At 34.9% G+C, this 25834-nt stretch overlaps 1 protein-coding gene across 3 annotated transcripts in view; it reads right to left on the bottom strand.

Moving 5' to 3' along the window:
- The window catches only part of LOC121373905 (lysine-specific demethylase 4A-like), a 73854-nt gene that overhangs the window by 44754 nt on the left and 3266 nt on the right, over positions 1-25834 (bottom strand). For all 3 annotated transcript variants that reach the window (XM_041500717.1, XM_041500718.1, XM_041500719.1), the window contains exons 2-5: positions 19875-20037; positions 10570-10745; positions 6279-6637; positions 1018-1121 (exon numbers count right to left, since the gene is read on the bottom strand). In XM_041500717.1, the coding sequence (XP_041356651.1) occupies positions 1018-1121; positions 6279-6637; positions 10570-10745; positions 19875-20009 (774 nt within the window). In that variant the 5' untranslated portion in view covers positions 20010-20037. The remainder of the gene's footprint in view (positions 1-1017; positions 1122-6278; positions 6638-10569; positions 10746-19874; positions 20038-25834) is intronic.

Here is a 25834-nt window from a genome sequence, read left to right as displayed (position 1 = left end):
AACTTTGTCTAAAACCAAGTGGTGCGGTTTATACACCAATGCGTGTAATAGGCCAGAAAATATCACTTTTTTAGTCTTTATTAGTGGCAAGTAAACATTACTTAACTTCTTCTTTTTTTTAAGTTTGTGTCAACAATTTTTTTTTACAGGTATTTAGAAAATAGCAATAGCCAACAAGCTCAGAGCTGGAACAATAAAACACAAATGGATATAGTTTGTAATAATAAAACATGACACTAATTAACACACAAAAAGGAAAAAAACAAACACGGAATTTGCAAAAATCTGAAACGGAATGTGGCAAAATCTGAAACGAAAAATCATCCCACCCTACTAAAGCATCAGTCGAAATCACGTGGGTTTGTTTGCCACTCGGAACTCCTCGGTCGATTCCGTGAGACATCAGGAAAAATCGTAATCAGCTGAAGTATTCCGAATAGTAAACATTCCAGTGCATTCGATTAGAAAATAGCTGATGTGTCGCCAAATCACAACAATCTTAAGCAATTAGGCCCTATGTGTACATGTGTATAACTACAAACATTTAAAAACATTATTAAAAAGTAATGTATTTTATTGTCATTTTACATTGACAACATATTAATTCCAAACATGTTGGTTGCTGTTTTATTGGAAAATAAATATAACTCTAGTTTCAAAACACGGATGAAATCAGGGCAACCAAATTTTTGGAGGGGCAACCTCAATGTGAACCCATACTTGCCCTCCGGGCAAGAAACCAAAATCCTTAAAATTGAGCACTGAATACATATGCACTACACTGCTGTATGGAATCTCATTTCTGCATGTAACGAGCACTAACATAGTACTAGTGTATGACATAGGTTATATCATTATGACAGTTTTTATTATGTGGACTAGCCGAGTTTAATGCCTAAAATATCTCTGACTCTCACCAACATTTATCACAAGAAAACAAAAACAAACTAAGCTACACAATGGTAAACTTTAAAGCAAGGATTAGGTATGCTATATGAACCTTTAAGTTAAACAAACCTTTTGATATGGAATAGAGTATCGTTTTAGAATATGTGGTGAAATCAAGGTCATCTTGTGACGCAAAAATGCTGGACATGCTTGAAAACTCCCAGGGAAAAAACCTGAAATGGACAAAGAATACACACATAAATAGACTTAAGGCATTTTTATTGATAAAACAAACATTACAGGTCAGTAAGTCTGAAAGCAAAGAATTAAATTAAATTAAATTATATATATATATATATATATATACACACACACACGCATATATACATATATATACACATATATATATACACATCAATATCATATATTACGAATAAAAATTGTATTATGCGAGACTCTGGTGAGCATAATACATTATTTTTATTCCTAATATATGATATTGATGATACCAAAATACATGAGGGTAATAATCTCTTTATCATATAAGCTCAAGCTTAATACGTGTTTTTGTAAACTGTACACGCAACTTTAATTCCAGTCTGTCATTACTAGATATTCAAATGACTTAAGAATATGTGGTGCGGTGTATTTTTGAATGAAAATGACGTCAAACTCGAATGATGTTATTTTGGATGTCCTTCATTAAAATAAATTTATGCCTAACGTTTTTTGTTTTCTGAATGCTGGACAGCTTTCAGTGTCAAATTGCCATTGAAATGTTTTTATTTGATGACTATGAATGCATGGAATGTCACCCAAGTACATTTGCTTAAATGTTAATAAACCTAGTGACGAGACCGTGACTAATTTATATGTAATTTGCAAAGTTATCAAATTCTTAAAGCATGTGATCTGAAAAATATCACATACTTTGATTGCACTGAAAATGTGAGATATTATATGATAAATAAATATATATATATATATATATATATATATATATATATATATATATATATATATATACACACACATATATATACATACACACACACACACACGTATCCAATAAACATTTTAATTTAACTAAAAATTCACATACATGTACATTGTGATGAACATTTATTTGTGCAACTAAAAACAGTGATTGACTGATGTAGGGCTATGTTGCAGTTTGTAAGAAATGGAGCTAAATGACAAACTTTAACATAAGTTGATGTCGTCACCGTCAGAAAAGTAATACCTTTATGGGTACATAATAAAAACAAAACAGACCATAAGTGCCCCATCTAGGTGGTTATCAAGGATTAAAAAATACTACTGGCCGACGCCCAGAGCAAGTGGAATATGACGGTGGGGCAAATGATGATCAAGATCTCACTTGCCCGGGCCCAAGTGAACTATTAAAAAACAAATTTTTCAATAAAACAGCATTTACTTTTCTGTAAAATATTAATTTTGAATTCAGTCGAAAAATAAACATGTTTCTATCAATGTGCTTCACTATCATGTTTATGTGTGTAAGAATCAACAGTCTACTAACCGATTATGGGAACAGCAATTGTGTACAAAAAAGTTAAAATTAAGAGTTACTTGCCTTTGTTCTATACAAAGATTGTACAAAATAAATAAGCTTATGTTTCAAAATCTAATAAGTTATTTAAACGGCAATTCCGCGGTAACTGGAGCAACATTCAGACATTTTTTAACATCTTGATTATTATAATTTTTAAAAAGTATTCAATAAAATTCTTAAGAGTGTTTTTGATTGAAATAAATATGTTTTGACATGTCAAAAGAAAATTTCATTGCATACAATCTCAGCGCAACTACAATCACAAATGAAGTGTGGGTAACTGACGCAAAAAAAAAAAAAAGTAACTTGTATTTGACATGTCTTTGAACTTGCCAAAATTCTCTGAATCTGAAGCATCAAGTTTTCAGATATATATAGAAATGTGTAGTGCACAGGTAATCTATGATCACTAGAACAAGAAAACTAAGTTTTCTTAATGCGTAACTGATGTAACACTTGCGAATCATAAAAACTAATAAGAACATTTTAAAAATAAAATGTTTGTCTTTGGCAACTGGTTCATCTAAATTGTAATAGGTAATAGGGAATTAAAACAAAAACAACAATAGGGGTATGTCCAACCCTATCCCTGCTCAAAGCAAATTATTATCATTATAATATGCATATACATGCATTTGTCATTTTAGGATATTAGGTTCTCACAATCCACCCCCCCCCCACCCCCCCCCCCCCCCCCAAGTCTATTTACATGTACATCTTGGTTGGTAGTGTAATAAAATTTCCAAGTATATATACTGCATTAACTTTCTTATAATTCCAATCTCTAAAAATGCCTTTGTTATAAACCCTTGGATTGGTCAAATTCGAATCACGTGATGATAAAAACTGACATTCATAGCACCATGAATCTGTTTAGCACTATTTTTGGCTTATAGTCGGAACGACTTTATGAATTATGTCAACAAAAGAATCCCCGAGGAATTTCCTTGAGATTCTATTTTTAGACATCAAACAGTAATCGTCTGCTGTCAAACTTCCAAGTGTCAGCGTTAGACATATCATGTACATGTCAGGCCACAGGAACAAAGCTTCAATTCGAAGCTACAACAGAAAATGTTCCACTTTCCAAAAATTAAACATGAGCATATTTTGACCTGTCTTAGCTCCCAAGCATGCCAGCTGGAACTGGAGGTTCAATTTTGCAAAGAGCATACATGGGCAGGAATTAATGGTACATGCATCTACTGGTACTGGCCACTTCCATTTACCCTTTTGTAATTGAGAGCCCCCATCTAGGAATCTGGCCTTTTATAAGGTCACCCGAGGGCTCACCCTGTCCATTGCCAAATTAGCCAGCTGTTAATTTTCATGCAAAGTAACTACTACATTTAGTCTTTGGCAAATAAAATGGTTCTTTAAATTAGTCACTTCGAGTAAACTCTCTACATATATATATATATATATATATATATATATATATATATATATATATATACTGTCAAAAATGAAATGCATAAGTGATAGGGAAAGAAGAAAAGTGTTTGATTTTACAAAATATCGTGTGTTTTTTACAATGTTGCTGAATGACCATGTTTGTTAATGTTCCTGGAATGGGACTGCATGCCCAAATGCAACCTAAAACAAATTTAACGTACGTTGTGGCATGTTGTGCGATAATGGCAAGATTTTGGCGAATGCGTGTAAACGATTGGGGTAGTGATGGGTATTTAAAGCTGCAATGCTCGCAATGATGCCTCATTTCCATTTCGACGTAGACGAGTTACAAGATGCCAAGACTAAGCCTGCTGAATCGAAACATTGCAATAGGCCGTCTCCAGTTAGGTGAATCGCAGTCAGCCGTCGCACACCACATGAACGTCCATCGGAGCACCATTTCATGTCTCTGAGACAGGTACCAGCAGTTTCAATCAGCTGAAGACTGGCCCAGAAGTGGAAGACGTTGCATAACAACTGCAGCACAAGATCGCTACATCCGGGTTCTACACTTGTATCACCGAACTGCCACAGCAACGAACACTGCTGGACGCATACCTGGTTTGAGAAGGGTGTCTGCACAAACCATTCATAACCAACTTCGAGAAGCTGGTTTACGGGCTAGGAGACCATATGTTGGCCCCATCCTGCGACGTTAACAGCGACATTTACGTGTTTGCTGGTGCATGAATGTACAGGGGTGGAACTTGGGAAACTTGTCGGTGAGTATGGTTCAGTGACGAGTCATATTTCTTTCTACAGCGACCTGATGGACGACGACGTGTTTACAGACGCTGCAATGAACGTTTTGCTAACAACTGCGTCGCCCAAGTTGACAGATTCAATGGAGGGAATGTCAAGATGTGGGGAGCCATCTCATACACTGGCAGAAGTGAACTTGTGTTCGTACAAGGCAACCTGACAGCTATATGCTACCGGGATGAAATTCTTTGCCGCCACATGCTGCCCATTTTGGATCGACAGGGAGAACTCTTTCAGCAGGACAATTCCAGGCTGCATACGGCACGTGTAACAATGGATTTCCTACAGAATGAGAACATTAATCTCAACCCCCATTGAACATCTATGGGACGAACTGGGCAGACGTGTATGCCAGCGTGACCCAGAGCCTCAGACGCTTCCGTAACTGTCACATGCATTGCAGGAAGAATGGGCTAGGATTCCACGTGCCCAGATTCAGAGACTTATTTAGTCCATGCCAAGGAGATGTTGCGCAGTGATTGCTGCTGCTGGTGGCCACACAAGGTACTAATTTCAGCACCCTCGTGCGACGCTGTTTGGTGACGAAAATGCCTCCAATGCCGTCAGTCCATAGCAAGAACATTGTCACATACTCATGTCAAATTTGACTGAGTGATACAATCATAAATAACGAAATTAGGCCACTTTGTATTAAAGAGATAATTCCAATTCCATGAATATTTTGCCTATGTGGGTGTTTTTTTGACAGTATATATATCTGAAAATTGGCTATAACTAAATTTCTTCCAGTGTGAGCCCTGCATTATATATATGTAATTACCAATCACTACAGTGAATTAGTGTTTTATCATAAGGGACACAGATTCATCAAGATATTCTATAATGTGGCAGTTCAACACCCATATGACATATTGATATCTTACTTTAAATCCTTACAAGTGGCTTTGCTGAAAATCCCTCCACAAGTCATGGTTTCTGCCAGAGGGTAAAATGGGTATGGCGTCATATCCAAATATTTTTGCAGATTTGTTTTTAAGTTAACCTTTTGACAAAATTAATTATTCTTATCATTACTGTATGATTTTCTTAATCCATTTTCTTTTTGACAGTATATATATCTGAAAATTGGCTATAACTAAATTTCTTCCAGTGTGAGCCCTGCATTATATATATGTAATTACCAATCACTACAGTGAATTAGTGTTTTATCATAAGGGACACAGATTCATCAAGATATTCTATAATGTGGCAGTTCAACACCCATATGACATATTGATATCTTACTTTAAATCCTTACAAGTGGCTTTGCTGAAAATCCCTCCACAAGTCATGGTTTCTGCCAGAGGGTAAAATGGGTATGGCGTCATATCCAAATATTTTTGCAGATTTGTTTTTAAGTTAACCTTTTGACAAAATTAATTATTCTTATCATTACTGTATGATTTTCTTAATCCATTTTCTTTCTGGGGGAGGCACCCCCCCCCCCCCCCCCTTGACTGTGGTGCATTCAATTCCATAGCGCCATACTCAAAAATTTCTTTCTGACAGAAACACTGACTGTATGCTTTTCTTAACCCTAACTCTGGGGTGAATGGTGCCCTTTATTATTAAAAAGCCTTGTAAATATTGCACTCACCTTGAGCAAGTCTCTCAAGTCGACGGCCATGTTCTGGTGGTATAGCATACCATGACTTAGGGGCTCCAAAATGAACATAATTTATACTGTACAGATCCATATCTTCCGTGTGCCATGCAAATGTTGTCTTCCACATACCAAAATACAAGTATGCAGTGTTGACTCCCTCAATGTGAATGCCATAATCTCCTTCAACATAGTCCAGTATTGTTCCAAGTCTGTTAATGTTCCATATATTCTGTTCTTCATCATACAGGGAGCCAGAAACATCAGCACCATATATAGGGGAGCCAAACGATACATTTTTCCAGTACTTCCGCTCAAGTTCATCATAGTCAAAATGGCTTGGAGTTTTATATCTAAAACAAATTTCATATACTATACAAACTAAACAAACATTAACTAATTTCAGGGCTAGCTCTGGTTGAGCAAAATAATTTGCCAAATTGTCTATTAAACTTAAAAAATTGCATAAATAGTCAGTTATTTTCTAAAAAATTTAAATTATTACATTAAATTATTTCGTCGAACTAAAATAAAATTTGCTAACTGCTTTCAAAATTCGCAATTGGTGAATTTGGCAAGTGCCAGAGCTACAATGTAGCCCTTAATTTAAAACAATTTTTTTTTATAATCTGTGATTTGCTGATGTACATCCTCTACATCCTCTTCACCATCATTTATATTAATCATATATCCAACTTCATTTGAAATATATGGTGTTTACTAAGTTTCAAAAATATTTATTTATTTATTTGGCCTAACTCTTCTTTTTCTTTCAGTTTTAATTATTTCGGCTTAAATTCAGGCTTGGCACATTTACTTTTGTTGATAGTCCCGTCATCCGAGGCGAAGTACTATCTTTGCTTCTAACATTTAAATGAAGTACCTTTTGACTGTGCATAATAAACCTTCTTATAATAAAGGGACCATCCTGAGTTTGTAGCCATATTATCAAGTTGTCGGCTAGTTTAATCTCTTATAAATAAAACTTACATGTTTCTTAGGCTACATATTCCTGCTTTGAATATAAATATCTGTATATGCAATACAATTAAATTTCTGGCATTATCAGATCAGTAGCAACCGAGAGGCCGGGGTTGGGGACTGTATCCCCACTTTTAACCTTCTGACTACTGCAGGCCAGTCGACATACTGTATACTGTATACAGTGCATTCCCCCAATTCATATTTTCCCACCGTTTTTCACATGACACTCACCGGAAACGTGGTTTTTGGCAAGTATTTTCATTTGACAACAATGGTGGCTTATAGCGGTCATTTTTAGCTGATTGCGACAGCTAATTTGATATTAAATTTGATCATTTTACCAACAACGAAAATCACCAAATATAGTAGTTCGGGTTGTTGTTTTTTAAAATTTTGTTCAGAAAACCACTGTTATCGGGAATAATGGACATAAATACTGGACAGCGGGCCACAAATGCCCATAAGTAAACATGACTTTTTCAATTTTTGCCTAATTTTAATCGCCATTATCTGATCTAAAATATCATAAAAATTATAAAAACCCCACGAAAATAAAACTGATTCAAATATGAACTTATTTTATGTATTTATAAAACATTGAAGTGAATATATGTCAGTAAAAATTATAAACTTGTACCCACTCTACGTGGTTTTTGTCAAAAATTAATCCAGTAGTCTCAAGGCTAACTACTATATACATAAATATAGGGTTAAAAAATATGGCTTGTGTTCCCACCCACTAGACTGTGTCCCTCCACTACAGATTGTGCTCCGCCCCGCCTCCAACTCCAAATATTTAGTATGGGTCTCATTGTAATGTTTTATAGCTCAAATTCAATTTCATTTTTCTTCCAAATACCTTTTCTTTTCTTTTTTTAATATCTGGGTGAAAAGAAATCCCGACAAAAATCTTGAATGTTTTTATGTATATAAATATTTAAATCATGTTAAATACGATAAATATCTTGCATACATACATACATACATACACGTGCACACACACATCAGCCCATATCCGATATTTATTGTGTATGAATCTGAACCGATCGAATATTTTTTATTTTGTCACAAGAGTCTCCAATTAGTATTTGATGGATGTTGACAGAATTTTTGGGTTCCTACTGATAGTCTAGTCCAAATTTCTCAAAATGTTAATACTGTAGGCATGTTGTGTTAAAAGTAATCAAAATTTTTAACTTAATTCAAGGGTGCTGATGTCAAATATGCTGTTTGCCCAGCTGGATTTTGAGGTTTTATATGCCCCCCCCCCCCCCCCCACAAAAAAAACCCCCAAACTGATGGCTATTTAATACATTCCAACTGCACATTTTGGCAATATGACTTGTAGTTAATATCCGACATGGTTTGAAGGTTGCATAAGACATTAAAATCATAATGCACAAGTAATAAATTCAGAAAAAAAATGTTTGTAAATTAAATTTTTAGTTTGAACCCGTAAAAGTAAACAATCAAAATGGCGGCCATACAGCTGGACCCATATTCATGAAAAGGTGCACTTACGTCTGCCGTAGATTTGTTTACATGCAAAAAGCACCTTATTCTCAAAGACTACACTAACGAACCAAACAACATAAAATTAGAAAAAAAACATTATTGGTTTATTGGTTCATTTTTGCAATACATATTTCTGCATTTACATGTACCAATTACTTCATAAATTAATAATGCTTGGTTTTCACTCGCCTTAGCATTTTGATGAGTGCTATTTTTCACTTCCTTAAGCATTTTGAGATGTGCAAACCTTTGTTTTTCAAACACCAAGGACTGTTTTAATTTTTAAAAAATCAATGCCTGTGCAGTGGCGTATGATATCAGCAAAGTATTTTCAACAATATATACCTCTGCATATTGCAAATATTAATTGTGTTAATCTATGCTGTGACTACAATATATTACCTGATTTCTTTTCTGATACATTCTCATGAATTAAGTGATTGCATATCAAAAAGGGTAATCCATGGAGAGCCGTCAGTTGAGAGTAAATCTGAGGACAGTAGTATGTACTATGTATTATGTGCAACACATTGAGGTCATTTTATGAACTCAAGTTTTTTTGTGCAGGAGTTTTACTAAGAATTCATTCATTCAAACATACACTCACTCACTCACTAATTCATCCTTTCTTTTATTTGTTCAGGCTTTAATAGTTAAGTGTCTGTGGATGCTGATAGGTATATAATTACAACTCTTTTCATGAATATGGGAACCATTGATCATAATCTGACATGTTGGTATCTTGATCTATTATTTTATACAATTATTTACAATACTATCAACAATCTAAAACCATCCATTTTACAAATATTATGATCGATGGCCAAAAATGAGGTGAAAATGTGAGAAAAGGCTGATCCTGTTGGTTTGAGGATAGCAGCCTCACGTTCAGTCAGCGAACATTTCACTAACAGTTGCCAACTATTTGATTGGTTTCCGACTTTGCAATTTGGTTCACCATGAAGCACGATAACCAGTCTAGGGGACATTTTGTTTGCTCGGTCTGGCTGAACTCTGCCTATAAAGTGAAAAGTTGAAAACCAGTGATGTGTTTTAGGGGAAATGCACTTGCGAACAATCTGACTTGCTTATGTTCAGCCAGCCATTTTTCGGTTTAACATGCCACTGGCCTCCATTGTATTCTATCCTACGAGTACTTGAATTTTGGGGGGTTGGGATGGGAAATGCCTAGCTAGCGATCAGTCTCATGGACATGGCACACTTACTGGTCATAAAATTGCGAATGCCCAAGAGTTCGCGAATATATAGTGGACAAATTTAATAGTGTTGATTTATTACATGTAAATATTTTCTCCCTTTTTTACTGATTTGTAAACAATCTTTTTTCTCTCTTTTTTTTCAGGGTGTGTGTGTGTTGGGTGGGTGGCTGATAATAAATATCATTTAAGATGTAAAGAGGTTATTAATTAATATTTATTCCTTGTCGTTTTTTTAAATATTATTCAGTTGCATTTTAATATCATTTATATTAATAACCAAAAAATGGACCTTCTTGTACCACTTCATAAACCATACCTCCACCGAGCTACAAGTAATCAACTCAATTCCTTGTTAGGAACTTTTAAAAATACTTATGTTTGATGTTTAAACAATTATACATATACTAGATGAAGGTGGAAAATCGCAAATTGGTGCATCAAATCACTGCCATATAAAAATACCAACTTCTTAAAAAATGCTATATAAAAAACTCATTTTGCATATACAATTTTTATAACTTATTTCACGCCCTGAACAAACATGAGTAAAAAAGATTTACTCTAACCTGTCACTATTTGCCATTTTTTCAAATTCTTTTACATGCAGCGACTTCTTCTGAATATTGTACTGTGTGTACAGACCCTGGCATCCAGTTACCATTTGACTGATTGGAGCAGGTATTACAATGTCAATATCATCATAGCCCCTTTTCCTTGGAACCCATTCTCGGGGTGGTATAATCTAAAATGAATAAAGAAAACATATTATAATGAATCAATAACAGGTTTTCTAGTAAGTAGACAGAAAGTTTGAGTAATATTTACATGGGTACAAACAGCCAGTAGACAGAAGTAGCTCAATACAGGTATGTGTTTGAACAGTCACCCACTAGTTACAAAACATTTACAAACTATTTTAACTGGTTCCCGAACTGCATTTGGTGTAATGTCTAGCATAAACCAGCAAGCATTGGCGAAGCTGGATGAACTTACCCTGGGCTGTGTTCATCAATAGCATGTGACGCATATTATTTGACTGGTCCCCGAAAGAGTCATTTCATTTGACATGTAATGCAAAAACAGTTTAGAATTGTTTAGTTTTTTCTTCTTCTTGACAAAACAATACTGGTTTTCAATTATATTCAAATCTTTTTTCTTTTGCTTGTGCACATTTATTTCTGAACTGAACATCAGGACTCAAAATTCATCAGAAAAGTATGGTGGCCACACAAAAATATCTGGGCCACTAAATTTTCATTTTAAGTGGCCCAAACATGATTAGGTAGCCCAAACACAAAATATTTATATTTCAGGTTTGTTTCAAATAATTGAAAATATTTAAATATCAATTGTTTTTAAGGAAGTTGAAGTTTAAATTGTATAACGACACCACTAGTGCAGATTGATTATTAATCATCGGCTACTGATGTCAAACATTTGTAATTTTAGAGGAAATCTGCTACCTTTTCCCATTAGTAGCAAAGGATCTTTTATAGTCCTTGATATACCAGTCATGGTGCACTGCTGGAACGATAAATAACCCAATTTATACCCCTGGTAACATAAATGCAAACGTCTAAAATATCAGTAAATATTTTCTTTTTTGTCCAATCAAATATGTCATCTTTCCATTTTAAGAATTTTACTCTGGATTAGATTTCCTTCTAAAGACAGCATTAAAGGGACATACTCTAGTTTTTAAACACTAAGGTATATTTTTGACTATTATAGCCGTTTTTGATAACTGAAATCATACTTTACTTAGATTTTATGGTTTTAGCCAGAATGATCGCAATAAATATTGAATACTATTATTTAAAGTGGATTTATAAAAGGAAATGAAAGTTACAAATGTTATTTTCAAGGCTTGAAAAGACAAGGAATTATTGGTGGATATCACAGAAAGTCAATGAAAAGAAAATTCTGTTAACATTGTTTTACCCTCCTACTTTTTTCCACAACCCTTTTTTTTTTTTTTTTAATTAGTAGCATAGACTGTGTTTTCAAGATTCACTTTAAGAGGCTTATCTAGTGTAATTAACAACTCAGTTACTCAAGACGATTAATAACTAAAGGCTGTATACTGTATTAAGCAATGCAAATTCTGTTGTATATATGCTGTTGTAAATCACCTCATCCTAAATACATACTTTATTATATATGTTACTTTATGCCGCCGTGGAATGGACCAAGTATAAAGAAGGTTATGTTCTGTGAAGTCAACACAAGACTAATTTTGCATAGGTCTGTTAGGGCCATAGCTTGGGGGTGGGGGAGAGAGAAAAACATCAGAATTTTTTTTTATAGAAACTTAATTATTACTCATCTTGATTATTACTATTATTTAGTAAAATTGTATTAACTTGAAGTAAAGTAGGGCTAGTGACTTTTTAATCATTGCCTAGTACATTTTTTAAATCGCTGATCCCATGGCTAGTGGATTTAAAAAAAATTCTACAAGCCCTGCAAACACAGTAATTCTAAACATGACTGGAGTTGTACTTCAGTTATACTAGCCTGTTGACTGGTCACTCACACCTTTGTTACCTTGCTAACATGTGCGAGATTTTACTACCACGCGACTTGTACAACCAATCAAAACGAGTTTTATTAAGATTTTTTCCTGTCCTTGAAACAAAAAGAAAACAGTCTGTATCATGTGTATTGTTGTAATTGACGATGTAGAAACATTTTATAGAAATCTAGTTAAGTTGAATATTAATACATGGTTCATACAGAAATTTCAAACCTAAATTCAAGGGACTTTTAGGGTCAATGTAAGTAAAACAATGACCTACGAACTCAACAAAATAATGGGAGCTGTGTTCGAGCGGGCCGTCGTAAACATTCATAAACATAAATATGTAGAATCCACATAGGCATGAATGTCTGATTCAGTTCAGATAATTTTAGAATATTCTGGGTTTTTTTTTTAGTTTGCACTGAGATTAACCTTCTGACTACTGCAGGCGAGATATCTCGCCCGACATCACGTCAGTCGATATACTGTACACTGTATACAATGCATTCCCCAATTCATATTTCTTGCCGTTTTGCACACGACACTCACCGGAAACGGAAATATAATTAAAGAAAAAAGATTTTTTTTCAAAATGGTGGTTTTTGTTTTGATTTTTTCAATTAAAAATACCTTGAAATTTTGAGTTCAAAAAGTGGTTTTCGGCAAGTATTTTCGCTTGACAACAATGGCGGCACGTCGCGGTAATTTTCAGGGATCGATAGCTGATTGTAACAGTTAATTTGATAATAAATTTGATCGTTTTACCAACAACGAAAATTACCAAATATTGCAATATGAATCGTAGTTCGGGTTTAAAAAAACAATTCTGGTCAGAAAACCACTGTTATCGGGAATAATGGACATAAATACTGGACAGTTGGCCACAAATGCCCGTAAGTAAACGCAACTTTTTCGATTTTTTGCCTAATTTTAATCACCATTAGCCGATCTAAAATAATAAAAATTACCAAAAAAAAGACACGAAAATAATACTTACCGATTCATATATGAACTTTATTTCATGTATTTATGAAACATTTAAGTGAATATATGTGAGTAAAAATTATAAACTTGTACCCACTCAATGTGGTTTTTGTTAAAAATTAATCCAGTAGTCTAAAAGTTAAGACTGTTGATTAGTATTTTAGAAATGTGTTTTGTTTTAGAATGGCCAATCATGCACTTCCCAAAAGTTACGAATGAATCCTTCTACGAACAATACTGAACACTGACGACGTTTTACGAATGCATCGTTGGTATCATTTTGGTACAAATGAATGTAGATATCGATGTATTTTTGGCAATTTATTTAATGTTTCCGGAAGAAGAAAAATGACATCGATTTCAGGGCTTATATGGTCCAATTTAGGGTCTTTTGTGAACTTGGCTGTAAAATATAGGGCTTTTTAGGGCTAGATCAAAATAGGGACTTTCTAGGGCAACCCTTCAAATTTAAGGCCTTTTCAAGCATGTGCGAACCTTGTAATATATACTTACTGATTTGTTGACATTATGTGATGCACAATGTCAGAATAACATTTATCAAACGTACGTCAGTGGACAAAAAATGTTGTGAGCTAGTGATGGTTTTGCATTTGTCACTAGCTCTGTGTTAAAAAGCACTAGCCCCATGTCAGGCTAGCGGATTTGTCGAACTCTGATGCATCCACACGGCCATGCATCCAGGGTGTGGCGATGTCAATTTTAGTGTTTGATTATTTACTAATTTATCAAGTGTATCCGATGCCCATGCCTAGTTCAGACTTGAAACTGCAATTTCTGGAGAAACATATTTACTTTCCATATTGCTGAACAATTTGAGGGTGCAGTTAAGGTAACAGAACAGGTTTGTATATTGTCACAATGAGGGTCATCGCATGAGGACACCATGGAATCTATGTAAAGTTGATCTTTGAATACTTTTAACAACTGTTTATGGTAGAATATACCCTGTTTAAATCTCCCGCTCCTTCAATTCCCACATCTAATTTGCAAGAAAAAAGTGAAGATAAAAAAAAAAGCACAAAAAGAAATCACAAAAAAAGAATTCATTATTATAATTTACGAAACTACTACCAGATCATCGATAAACTTCCACTTGAATTATGTTCAACTATTATCCGATAAAATTCTCAATATAAACTCATAATTGTAACACCCTCAGTCTAGGCATCATGTTTCTTTGTGAACTTGTTGTACCAAGTCTGCATATTCGATGCCATATCTGAAAACATTTCTCTATTTGTGGTGGCCATTTTGGGTCATTTTCTATCCGATTATCGACATGCAACAAAGCTATGTCAATAAATATGGAATGTAAAAACATTAAGGGGATATGAAATAAATTTGGTGACCCCATTCGAAAATTTGACTATTTTGGCGGCCATTTTGAATGATTAGCAATATGGAGACCATCATGGAATTTAACCATCCGACTACTGCAGGCGAGATATTTCGCACGACGACACGCCAGTCAACATACTAGACCGTGGGCCCACTATAACCCCCCCCCCCCCCGCCCCCAAGGATTTTTCAAGATGAGTATATCTTTGAAGCCTATCCATAGACATATTCAAATCAGCTTGTCTGCAGGCAATCCGTTGGTGGGTATGCCTATAGGGCACGTTTGAGTGTAGGCACCCTATTTATTTTTAACAGGGAAAATTTCTGATCGAAGGTGAATGTTCCACATAATTTTCAAAAATATTTGAAAATAATTCTGGACTATATCACTGCTTTTACTTTAAAGCTGGGTTACTGGTGATTGTATTCCACCAAAAATAATACATTTTTGGCATCTGACTATGCATAGTGAGTCAATGAATTTGAAATGTCCTGAGTATTACAAACATACATGTGTAGTATATGAAAAAACTGCATGGCAATATTGAAGTTAACATTCAGACATATTTTGAACAGGTTTAAGACCAAATTATGAATGCTATTCATGCTAAATTACATGTTCTTAACAACAAACCACAAAACAGTGCAATATATGTGGTATGGATATAGTACCGGGGGTATACTCGCCAGCAAAAGTATATACATAATTCTCTATGTACATATGTATATATACATACCGTACCTAAAACATTCTGATCCTTTTATTATTGTATTGTATTTAATATCTGAAGGCAGCATTACTTAAATATGGTGCAGTACATGCTGTCTAAACCATTTACATGGATATTTTGAATATTTTTATATTACACACAAGTCTTACAAACATAAAAAGTGAATTTACATACCGTTCTAGTTCATCTTACAATAGCTAGTTTTTTTGTTGCTTTTTGTAATATTTTAGAATTGCAATTCTATTTATATTATGCTTAACTTATGTTTTGGTGTATATAATTGATATCTACATAGAATATTGTCATCAGGCAAATATCTAGCACTAGAAAAATCTAACTTTCATTCCCAAATTCTCAATCATTTTATGTGACCCAAATATAATATATGCGAAGTTTACAATTTTCTATTTCTATATCCTTCCTTTTATTCTATAAAGTAGATTTTAATAACAATTACAAAACAATATAATATGAGGTATGAATAATTATATACTTCTCAAAATAAGTTACTAGTAAGCAATGCCAGAAATGTATTAATTTCTATGTATACACATACTTAGGATTGCCTGAAGCTTTTATTATTAAAAAAACTAATTGACCTGGCTTTTTTCTATAACATATTGAGGCTTCATTATTCAAATATGGTTAAGTATATGGAGTTTATATACTATGTTCACAAATTTATGAAGATGTCCCTCTGTTCTTAGTACCAGCCAATTATAAGTACCCTTCCTTGGCATGTGTGTTAAAACATTTACAATTCATCTATCTCACAGAAGCTTGTACTATTTTTAAAAACATATTTGTATTTAAATTGTGCTTAATTTATTCTTAGGTTTATATAATTGACATCAGATATAGTCATCAGGCATATCTAGCACTTGACTTTCTTTCCTATTTCAGTCTTATCATCTGACTCAAATATAATGTCTATTATGTTCACAATATCTGTAATTTCTTATTTTTGCTCTGGGCCTTTACTCCTGTTCCTCCCTCAATATGTCAACAGCTCTTGCATTATCAGATCACAAACCATCCAATTCAGCTTCAGTATTTCTTTGGACATTTCTCAGCCATTTCTATGTGGTTGAGGAATACCCTGGACTTTGTGATATGAGACCATGGCAATTAGCTCTCTTCCAATTTGCTCTATTGGTACAGCATATTTTCAGGGAATATCTACTGGATGGAAGGTTTGCACCTAATCCACAGTAGCATCATAACAGCATTTGTGGTTAGGCACTAAATTTCTCATGTGAAAGGGGTTCTTCCAAGCCACACTTGATCTAAGGAATCCCTACAAAGGTCTTAAGAGACTGGAAGACCTTTTAAATGAAAAAAAGAAAACTCTGCCCTCAGCTTCTTGGGAAGAGGGTTCTATTTGTGAGACAAAGTACATGTTTCAAACGCAAACCATGTCTGGGGGTGTTGTAAAGTGCACAAGAAGATGCAGAGACAAAGATTATACTTCAATGTCTGTACATTGCTGCCAGTTCACTATCCCAGATACTGACATTTGTATACACTCAATTTGGCAACAAGAGGCATCTTATATATGTGCACAGCATCATTAAGGATGCAGGGAAGACACCAACTAGCAATTCCAGCTGTGCTTGCCATTACTGGCTATGATACCAACAGTGCTTTTATGCAGAATGGAAAACTGGAGGTTTTGAATATTCTCAAGCAACACCAAGACTTCCTTGAAATGTTGTTAGCTCATGGAAGTTCAGCAAAAATTGATGTTCATATATTTAACCTTTTAAGTACTGCAGGCGAGATATCTCGCCCGACGTCACGTCAGTCGATATACTGTACACTGTATACAGTGCATTCCCCAATTCATATTTCCCGCCATTTTGCACACGACACTCACCGGAAACGGAAATATAATTAAAGAAAAAAGATTTTTTTCCCAAAATGGTGGTTTTTGTTTTGATTTTTTCATTTGAAAATACCTTGAAATTTTGAGTTCAAAACGTGGTTTTCGGCAAGTATTTTCGCTTGACAACAATGGCGGCACGTCGCGGTAATTTTCAGGGATCGATAGCTGATTGTGACAGCTAATTTGATCGTTTTACCAACAACGAAAATTACCAAATATTGCAATATGAATCGTAGTTCGGGTTTAAAAAACAAATTCTGGTCAGAAAACCACTGTTATCGGGAATAATGGACATAAATACTGGACAGTTGGCCACAAATGCCCGTAAGTAAACGCAACTTTTTGCCTAATTTTAATCACCATTAGCCGATCTAAAATAATAAAAATTACAACAAAAAAAAGACACGAAAATAATACTTACCGATTCATATATGAACTTTATTTCATGTATTTATGAAACATTTAAGTGAATATATGCGAGTAAAAATTATAAACTTGTACCCACTCAATGTCCCTGGGGGTGGGGGTGTGGGGGGGGGGGGGGGGGGTTCGGTATCTGGCCCATGGACTATACTGTACACAGTATACAGTGCATTCCCCAATTTATATTTCCCATTGTTTTGCACATGACTCACCAGAAAGACTTATATAACAGGCAACAGAAGACAACTCGGCTTCCTCTATCTTAAATTTTTGTTTTTGTTTTGAAAATAGCTTGTAATTTTGAGTTGAGTTGGTTTTTGACAAGTGTTTTCGCTTGACAACAATGGCGGCACATCGAGGCAATTTTCAGGGATCGATAGCTGATTGTGACAGCTAATTTGCTAATAAATTTGATTGTTTTACCAATAACGAAAATCACCAAATATTGGGATATGAATCGTAGTTCGTTTTTTTGTTGTTGTTTTTTTGAAATTCTGGTCAGAAAACCACTGTTATTGGGAATAATAGACAAATACTGGACAGCTGGCCACAAATTCCGGTATGTAAATGTGACTTCTTTTTTTTGGCCTAATTTTAGTCAACATTAACCGATACACAATTTATTTTATGTATTTATAAATTATTTAAGTGAATATATGCGAGTAAAGATTATAAACTTGTACCCACTCAACATGGATTTTGTCAAAAATTAATCCAGTAGTCTAAAGGTTAAGCATTATTTGATTGAATTGGCTATCCTTAAGTTTATATAAATCAATGGAATTTTTTTTTTTAATTCAACCAATATTTACCTATATAAATAAGTTACACACATTTTATTAAAAATCGGTTAGCACCATTGGATTCCTTAGAAAAAATCCATTTGGACAAAAAACTTCAAACAAAGTGAACACTTTCCAAAAAGAGAACAAATCTGAGATGGACTACTGGGCAAATGAAAAACACTGTTCCTATCGCAGAGGGGCATCATATTTAACAGCGACCTACACATTTCCAGTAGCTTGTTGTCAAGGTTGTCCACCTAGGTTGTGATCCTAGATATATGTAGATATGATTTTAGGTGGCAAACCTTTTACAGCATGCTGGGTCCACTTTTCAAAAAAATTGGGGTTTTGCCCCCTGGGTATGACAGGCAGCTCCAGAGACTTTGTCTAAGTTAATGTTTCACTGCATTTGGTCTTAAACCATTCTGATGTAAACTTTAGTAGACCATTTTTCACAGCCATTTTACCATCTGATACGACGCTCATGACAACTGTCGATCTTGTCCCCAAAGTTGTAATTCGGCAAGGGACGTTACTCTTTGTACACATGCTTAATGGGAATGTGAAAGAGGTCTACTGATAAGAAATTTGGGCTAGTGCTTTATTTTGGTGGGAAAGTGGAACTTACAAACCCACTAGCCCTGTGGCTTTGACTATTCAAACAAATTGTCATACCCTGCATGCACTTAGAATTTTAATTCCCACTGGTAAATTTTCCATTTGGTTGGGGTTTTAAAAACATTTTGCCAACTGATGTGGTGTCTGTATTCACCCTTTGTCATAACTTTTTTTTCTCAGTAATATTTGCTGAACAAAATTTTGGACTCACAAACTTTAAACATATAACATCAGAAAAATATATGGTTCGAGTACAATTAAACTTGATTTTTGGGTCCATGTGGAAACGAATGGTGCCCTTTATTGTAAAAAAAAACCCCCCAAACCCCCCATTTTTATGATTTATATCAATGTGCAATTATTGAAAATAACAAAATACTTTTGACATTTGTAGGCCCTTTTTTTTAATAGGTTGATATATTTAAACAGGTTAATAACATAAAATGTGTTCAGGGCTTGAAACTAGAGATTCGGCTTATAGCAGAGATGGACTTACTTGCATGAAGGCATTGATGTGTACAATAAAACAATAATCATCATACCACAGTTATTAATATTGTATTACCTTGGCTAAACCAGCCTTGTGTGCACCCTGTGATTCTATGTATTCAATATATTTTGAAAAGTTTTTGAATTCATCCATCGTTGGTCGAAAGACCATGATTTTAGGAACACCTTGTCCTCCACTCGAAGACTCCATTTTCCCATCCAGTGTATAGTACCGTCACCTGAAACATAAGGCATACATTTTTATGGTTAACATTTGACAATGTTTGACATTAAACTGATGTTGACATTCATATTAGTTCAAGTTTCATGGTTTGTTTTGTTTAACAACACCACTAGAGCACAATGATATATTCATCATTGGCTAATTTCACATTATGTGCAGATTGAAATTTGAATAAGAATGAAGTTTGACTTAACACAATAAACAGTCTGCCAGAGGGTTTTTTTAGTTGGCGGTAAATTTTTTTTGGAGAAAATTTAGTACAGAAGACAGGATGTAGAATTATAGGATTAAACGTTTATTTCATTCTGTAAATGTCTGGGTTGAAAATAAACATAAAAACCATGGTCGCCAGCAGGGCCAGTTGAAGAAAACTTACTGGCCCTTCTTAAATTAAACTAGCTTTCCAATTATCACAATGAATTTAAATACATGTATGCAGTGTCTTCAATACACTTTGAGCTCTTTTTAAAACAACCTGGCCCAAAACCACAGATGTTGAGTCAGGCGCTGTCAAAATATAGAGCATGGTCTATGTCTTCTGCTGTCAGATATGTAGTTCGCGCAAGCACAGACACGATGTGTTTTGTCATTCGGTTCAGTTTCAGTGTTTCTCTTTTTTAACTGATACCATACTAGCCAAACCCTAAAATAGATGGTTGCCCAACGACTACTTTTATAAAATTCTTAGTCGCCCTTAGCCAATAAAGGTCGCCACGGGTTCATTCCGTCATAATACACCCTATTAGCATTATGAGTATTAATAATGCAGTGCTTCTTGATGGTTCGGTGTGTGGCCAAGTGGTTGGGATCACTTGGCTACAGTCCTGACGGTTTGAAGTTCGAAACCAGACCTCAGCACTACATTGTTTGTGGTGCTTAATGCAATATTCAGTGCGTAACTCCAATTCAATATGCCAAACATGGGGAAAATATAGAAATTATGAACCCTAAATTCTTGGAAATTAATGAATATATAGTAGAATCTCATTGGCTCGACCTCGGAAGGGTCTATCACACCGCACACATCCAGGGTCGACTATAAGCCTTTGCTCGAACTAAATTATCGGTCCTGTCTGTGTTATTAGTTATATTTCCCTCGAACTGGTGATCCATCAAATATCAAATGGAAAACCACTTAAAAGGACAAACAATTGCTGCGCTTGCGCAGTTGGTTATTACAACCTTCGGATTAATTATTTAGGCGAAACAAGCTATAGATGAATCAGAGAATCGCAAAAATAGCTATGCCATCATTTCTTTACCATACCTGTCATGTTGTGTTAAGCGGCTATCGTTAATGATCTTTCAAGTACAGCTAGTGTTACGGTACCTGTTCGATGAACTGTGATACCAATCAAACAATTAGTGCACAAAATGGCCTCGGCGTGAAGCTGGACTCTGAGCATGTCTACAAGACCAGTTTTAAATGAAACAATGGGCGAGTTACTCAGCTGTCATCACTTCAGCAACCACACATTTAATTAAGACCGATAAGGACTTTTACACAATCAGAGTAATTTGTAATAAATTCTTTCACTCTGATATTTTGCTATACAACACCGTGATGAAATTTTTAAGTTTACAGTTACCAAAATAATAGTTATCTAATTCAACTTTCTAACTGATGTTACAGAAATATCCGATGTTGACCGAATGGTTCGGTCGAACTACCTGATGGGTCAAACACTTTCTCGAGCACTGACGGGGTTTGAGATGACGGGATTCAACTGTATATATATATATTATTTTTGTTATTATTACCCCAGCAGGCACTCATAACTGGGAAAATAAAAATGATAATTTCTCACTGAGAATTATCATGCATTGGTTTAACATACACTACTATTGGACAATTTGACGCCAATAAATCAATCACCTTGTTGGTACTAAATATGACGTCATCACGATTTGGCTAAGCACACACAATGATGTCACGTAGTTTAAAGTGTTTGCGTTTAGGCCTATGTCTTTCTGGTTTCAGTGTTAAATTTGTAATAAAATGGTAGTTTAATGCAATTTATTACAGATTTGTTTTTTTTACAGAATATATAGAACTTTGGGTTTTGAAAATTATCTGTGAACCGTGAATAAAATACAAAGTTAAAGCAATACCCAGCACAGTTAAGTAGTTTATGCCATTTCTACATACCTAGACGTATTGCCGATGTAGGCTATATCGAAAATAAAGGCTAAAAAAGGAACCCAAATAGGTGGGGTAATAAATAAAATAAACTCTGTACCAGTTATTATCAAATATGTCCCTCGTGAAACAATTTCACTGGTCACTCGCGGGGATCGATCCCAGACCGACTGCACATTGAGTGATTGCTTTACCACTGGGCTACGTCTCGCCTTTTTGTATTTAGATACTTACTAGTTTGAACTTTGTTAACGAAAATGTTCTACAACTGTTAAAAAAAACCTCACAAATAAACGACAACAAATCGGATGTTAACAAAGTTGGAAGCATAACGCAATTACTGAGTTAGGGATGATATTAAATATAGTTCTAGGTTTCTGCCAGAGGGTAAAATGGGATTGGCGCCATACACAAATTTTTGGCAGATTTTATATTTTTAAGTTAACCTGTTCAGAGTTCGACAAATTTGCTAGCCCGACGCCTGTGGCTAGTGGTTTTTAAGTTCGGGCTAGTGAGAAACGCAAAACCACTAACCCTGTGGGCTAGCAGTTTCCCACCACCTCTCCTTAACGCTCGATCGTGGGTTTTTGTTCCCTTTTTCTCTCGGCTGAAATTTCGTTTAATAAATTTGATTGTGACCTTTGTCATCAAATAATATCAACAACGCCATCAGTATATAATAATAATCCACTTGAACTAGGTCTGCAAACTGCTGTAACATGCTATCTCTACATCGTCACAGCATGCATTGTTTACTTTTCTCTTTCAAGTTTCTGGCACAGGAAATAAGTCTAATGACATGCCTGTTTTGATTGGTTGGACACGTCACGTGGTAGTTAATCTCGCACATATGTTTTAAACTAAGAACTTGGAAATCACCAATCGCAACGACAGGTTAATCTCAATCAAGTAAACCCCAGTCATGCTTTGAATTTCAGTGTTTGTTTTATTTACCTATTGTTTTCTAATTTAACACTTCGCTTACATATGGTTATCGGCAACCAGGAAAACAATTTACTTTAAAGGTAACAGCACAGGCAATGACTCGGCTTGGCCTAGTACGTGTAGCGGCTTGGATAATGCATCACAGCTGCCGATACAAGATAATACCTTTTTTGTTCATCAATCAACAACGGATTAGATGTCCAGGGTTTCTGCCAGAGGGTAAAACGGGTATGGTGCCATACCCAAAAAAAAATTAAGTTAACTTTTTGACAAAATTAATTACTTTTATCATTACACTATGATTTTCTTAACCCTAACCCTAAACTTAACCCATTTTCTTTCTGTGGGTGGTGTTGTTGCATTCAATTCCATAGCGCCATACCCCAAAATTTCTTTTTGGCAGAAACACTGATGTCGCCGTTATATCCTTTTGATATCGGTCTGACACGAGATGATGCCATGTATTTGAGCAATTGGCATCACCGTTCCTGGTGACATAACTAGTAGGCCCTAAATGTATAACCCACTACCAAATAAACTGAACCATCTATGTTAAAAGTTAGGTGATAGCTCTTTTGACTTAAGTCAAGTCACAGCACCAATCACATAGTTTTATACGGGTTCGTGTTATGGTTAATATGGAGATGATATCATTCATCAATCTCCACTTTCCAATTCTTAACATTTCCATTATGGTGGAGGTGGTGGATGGGGCGGCCTAGGGAAATGAATTAACAATTGGGCAGACCTTCCTGTCTACTCTCCTCCGACATAAATACCAGATTAACCAGACATCTTTTATTGTCAATATTCTACTTTTTACATGCTGGAAAAATATAGGGTAGGTAGGTAGAAAAAACATTTTATTTTGGAAAATAATTTTATTTATGGATATTAAATAAAGGTGTTGACTACCGGTATCCAAAATAACCTCTGCATGTATATAAATGCATTATGCAAACCAACAATACCATTCATCACAGTGTTTTCCCTAGAAATGAAGTAAGGCCAAAAAAAAAAATAGGTGTGTTTCCGATTGTATCCCCCCAAAAATTAGGGTAGGTAGGTAGGGGTTGTTTTTTGTTGTTTTTTTAAATTGAATACTATCATAATAATAATAATAATAATTATTATTTATCATCATTATCATTATCGTTGTAGTAGTAGTAGTAGTAGTAGTAGTAGTAGTAGTAGTAGTATTGGTATGCACTGTTTGTGTATTTCCTTAAATTAATGGGACATTTGTATTAATTTCGTTGTTCTTAATTTAAATACTTTATGCAAACATTTGAGATGCATTAATAACAAGACCTGTGAAGACGAGAATTAAGCTGAATTGATACGATTATATTTAATCGAAATAACTTGTACCAAGGCTATGTTCGTACATTCGGTTACTTCTGTGACCGACCAAGCTGTTCAATGGTAGCTAATCAGGGGAAGGAACTCTATTACAAAAGCTTTTCCATAATTTCTTGATGTTTTTCGGAAGGGAATTACATGTGCAAAATGTATCGTATAATAGTACGTAAACAATGTGCAAGGAAGGAAATACTCTTGTTTGGTGATGTTGTCCTCTTTTATTTTTAATTCTTTTTCTCTCTCTTTTTTTCAGTTTAAGAGAAAAAAAATTAGGGTCCGGGGGTGGGGGTGTGTGTAAAACTTGGGACGGTCGGTCGACCGGAAACACACTTATTTTTTTGTTTGGCCTAAAGTGACGTTTTGGTGGCATATTTTATGTGCAGTTTTAAATATAAGGGCTTTTTTTTCCATTATACAATTTTCAAAAGGACAAAAACCGTATGGCCATTTTATTTTCTATATCTATTTCATAACTTAATTAAAAAAAGGAAATATGTAGTACTATCCACATAGGTGTGTTTAAAGGCTTCTTTTTACATGGGCAACTTATAAATTTATAAAAGGCAAGGCATTTTGATTTTGAGGGCAACATGGTGCTAACCTATCTGTGGAAGAGTACATACAAAAGACCCCTTGCTGTTTAACTCTTTCACCACGACAGGCCTGTATACCGGCTAGCGATACCAGTGCCTCTCACCACGACAGGCCGGTTTAGCGGCTTGTAACACCTGTTCATATTTGGCGCCGAGTGACGCGTCAATATTATAATTAGACAAAATCTCGCACGACCATAGCTGCCATGTGACACACTAGCGAATTTTGAATGAGTTTTTCCAAGTTTATACTAATATTCTGACTGTAATTAAACATGAAATGAGGTGACGAAATTCCGTCTGTTGAAAACAATGGTTGCGATTCAGATGACGGGTTTTCCGATGATAAAATGTGGGATAATATGGACTTTGGTGCATTTGATTTAATTGAGATTGGTGATCGTGAACGAAATGTCATTCAACATGGCAATTTAGAAGAAAATGATACCGATGACGAGTTACAAGATGACTTGCCACTGTTTTACCACGCGCCTGAGTTTACCTGGACACATGAGCCATATTCGGTTACCTGCAGATCAACGTTTACTAAAAATCCGGGGCCCGTAAAAGTGTTTGACGTCAACACAAATGCCATAGAGTACTTTTCGCTATTTTATTCCAATACAGTGTATGGAAAAATTGTGTAATTTACCAACATGAATGCCAAAAAAAAAGCGTGATACAGATCCTGCTAACAACAAAGGTGTGTGGTATGATATTTCTGTTGATGAAATGAAAGCTTAATTTTGCAA

Source organism: Gigantopelta aegis, chromosome 6 (assembly GCF_016097555.1).
Source record: "Gigantopelta aegis isolate Gae_Host chromosome 6, Gae_host_genome, whole genome shotgun sequence".
NCBI lineage: Eukaryota > Metazoa > Mollusca > Gastropoda > Neomphalida > Peltospiridae > Gigantopelta > Gigantopelta aegis.
Note: the sequence above shows the minus strand (reverse complement) of the source record. Positions and strands in the feature narration are given on the sequence as shown.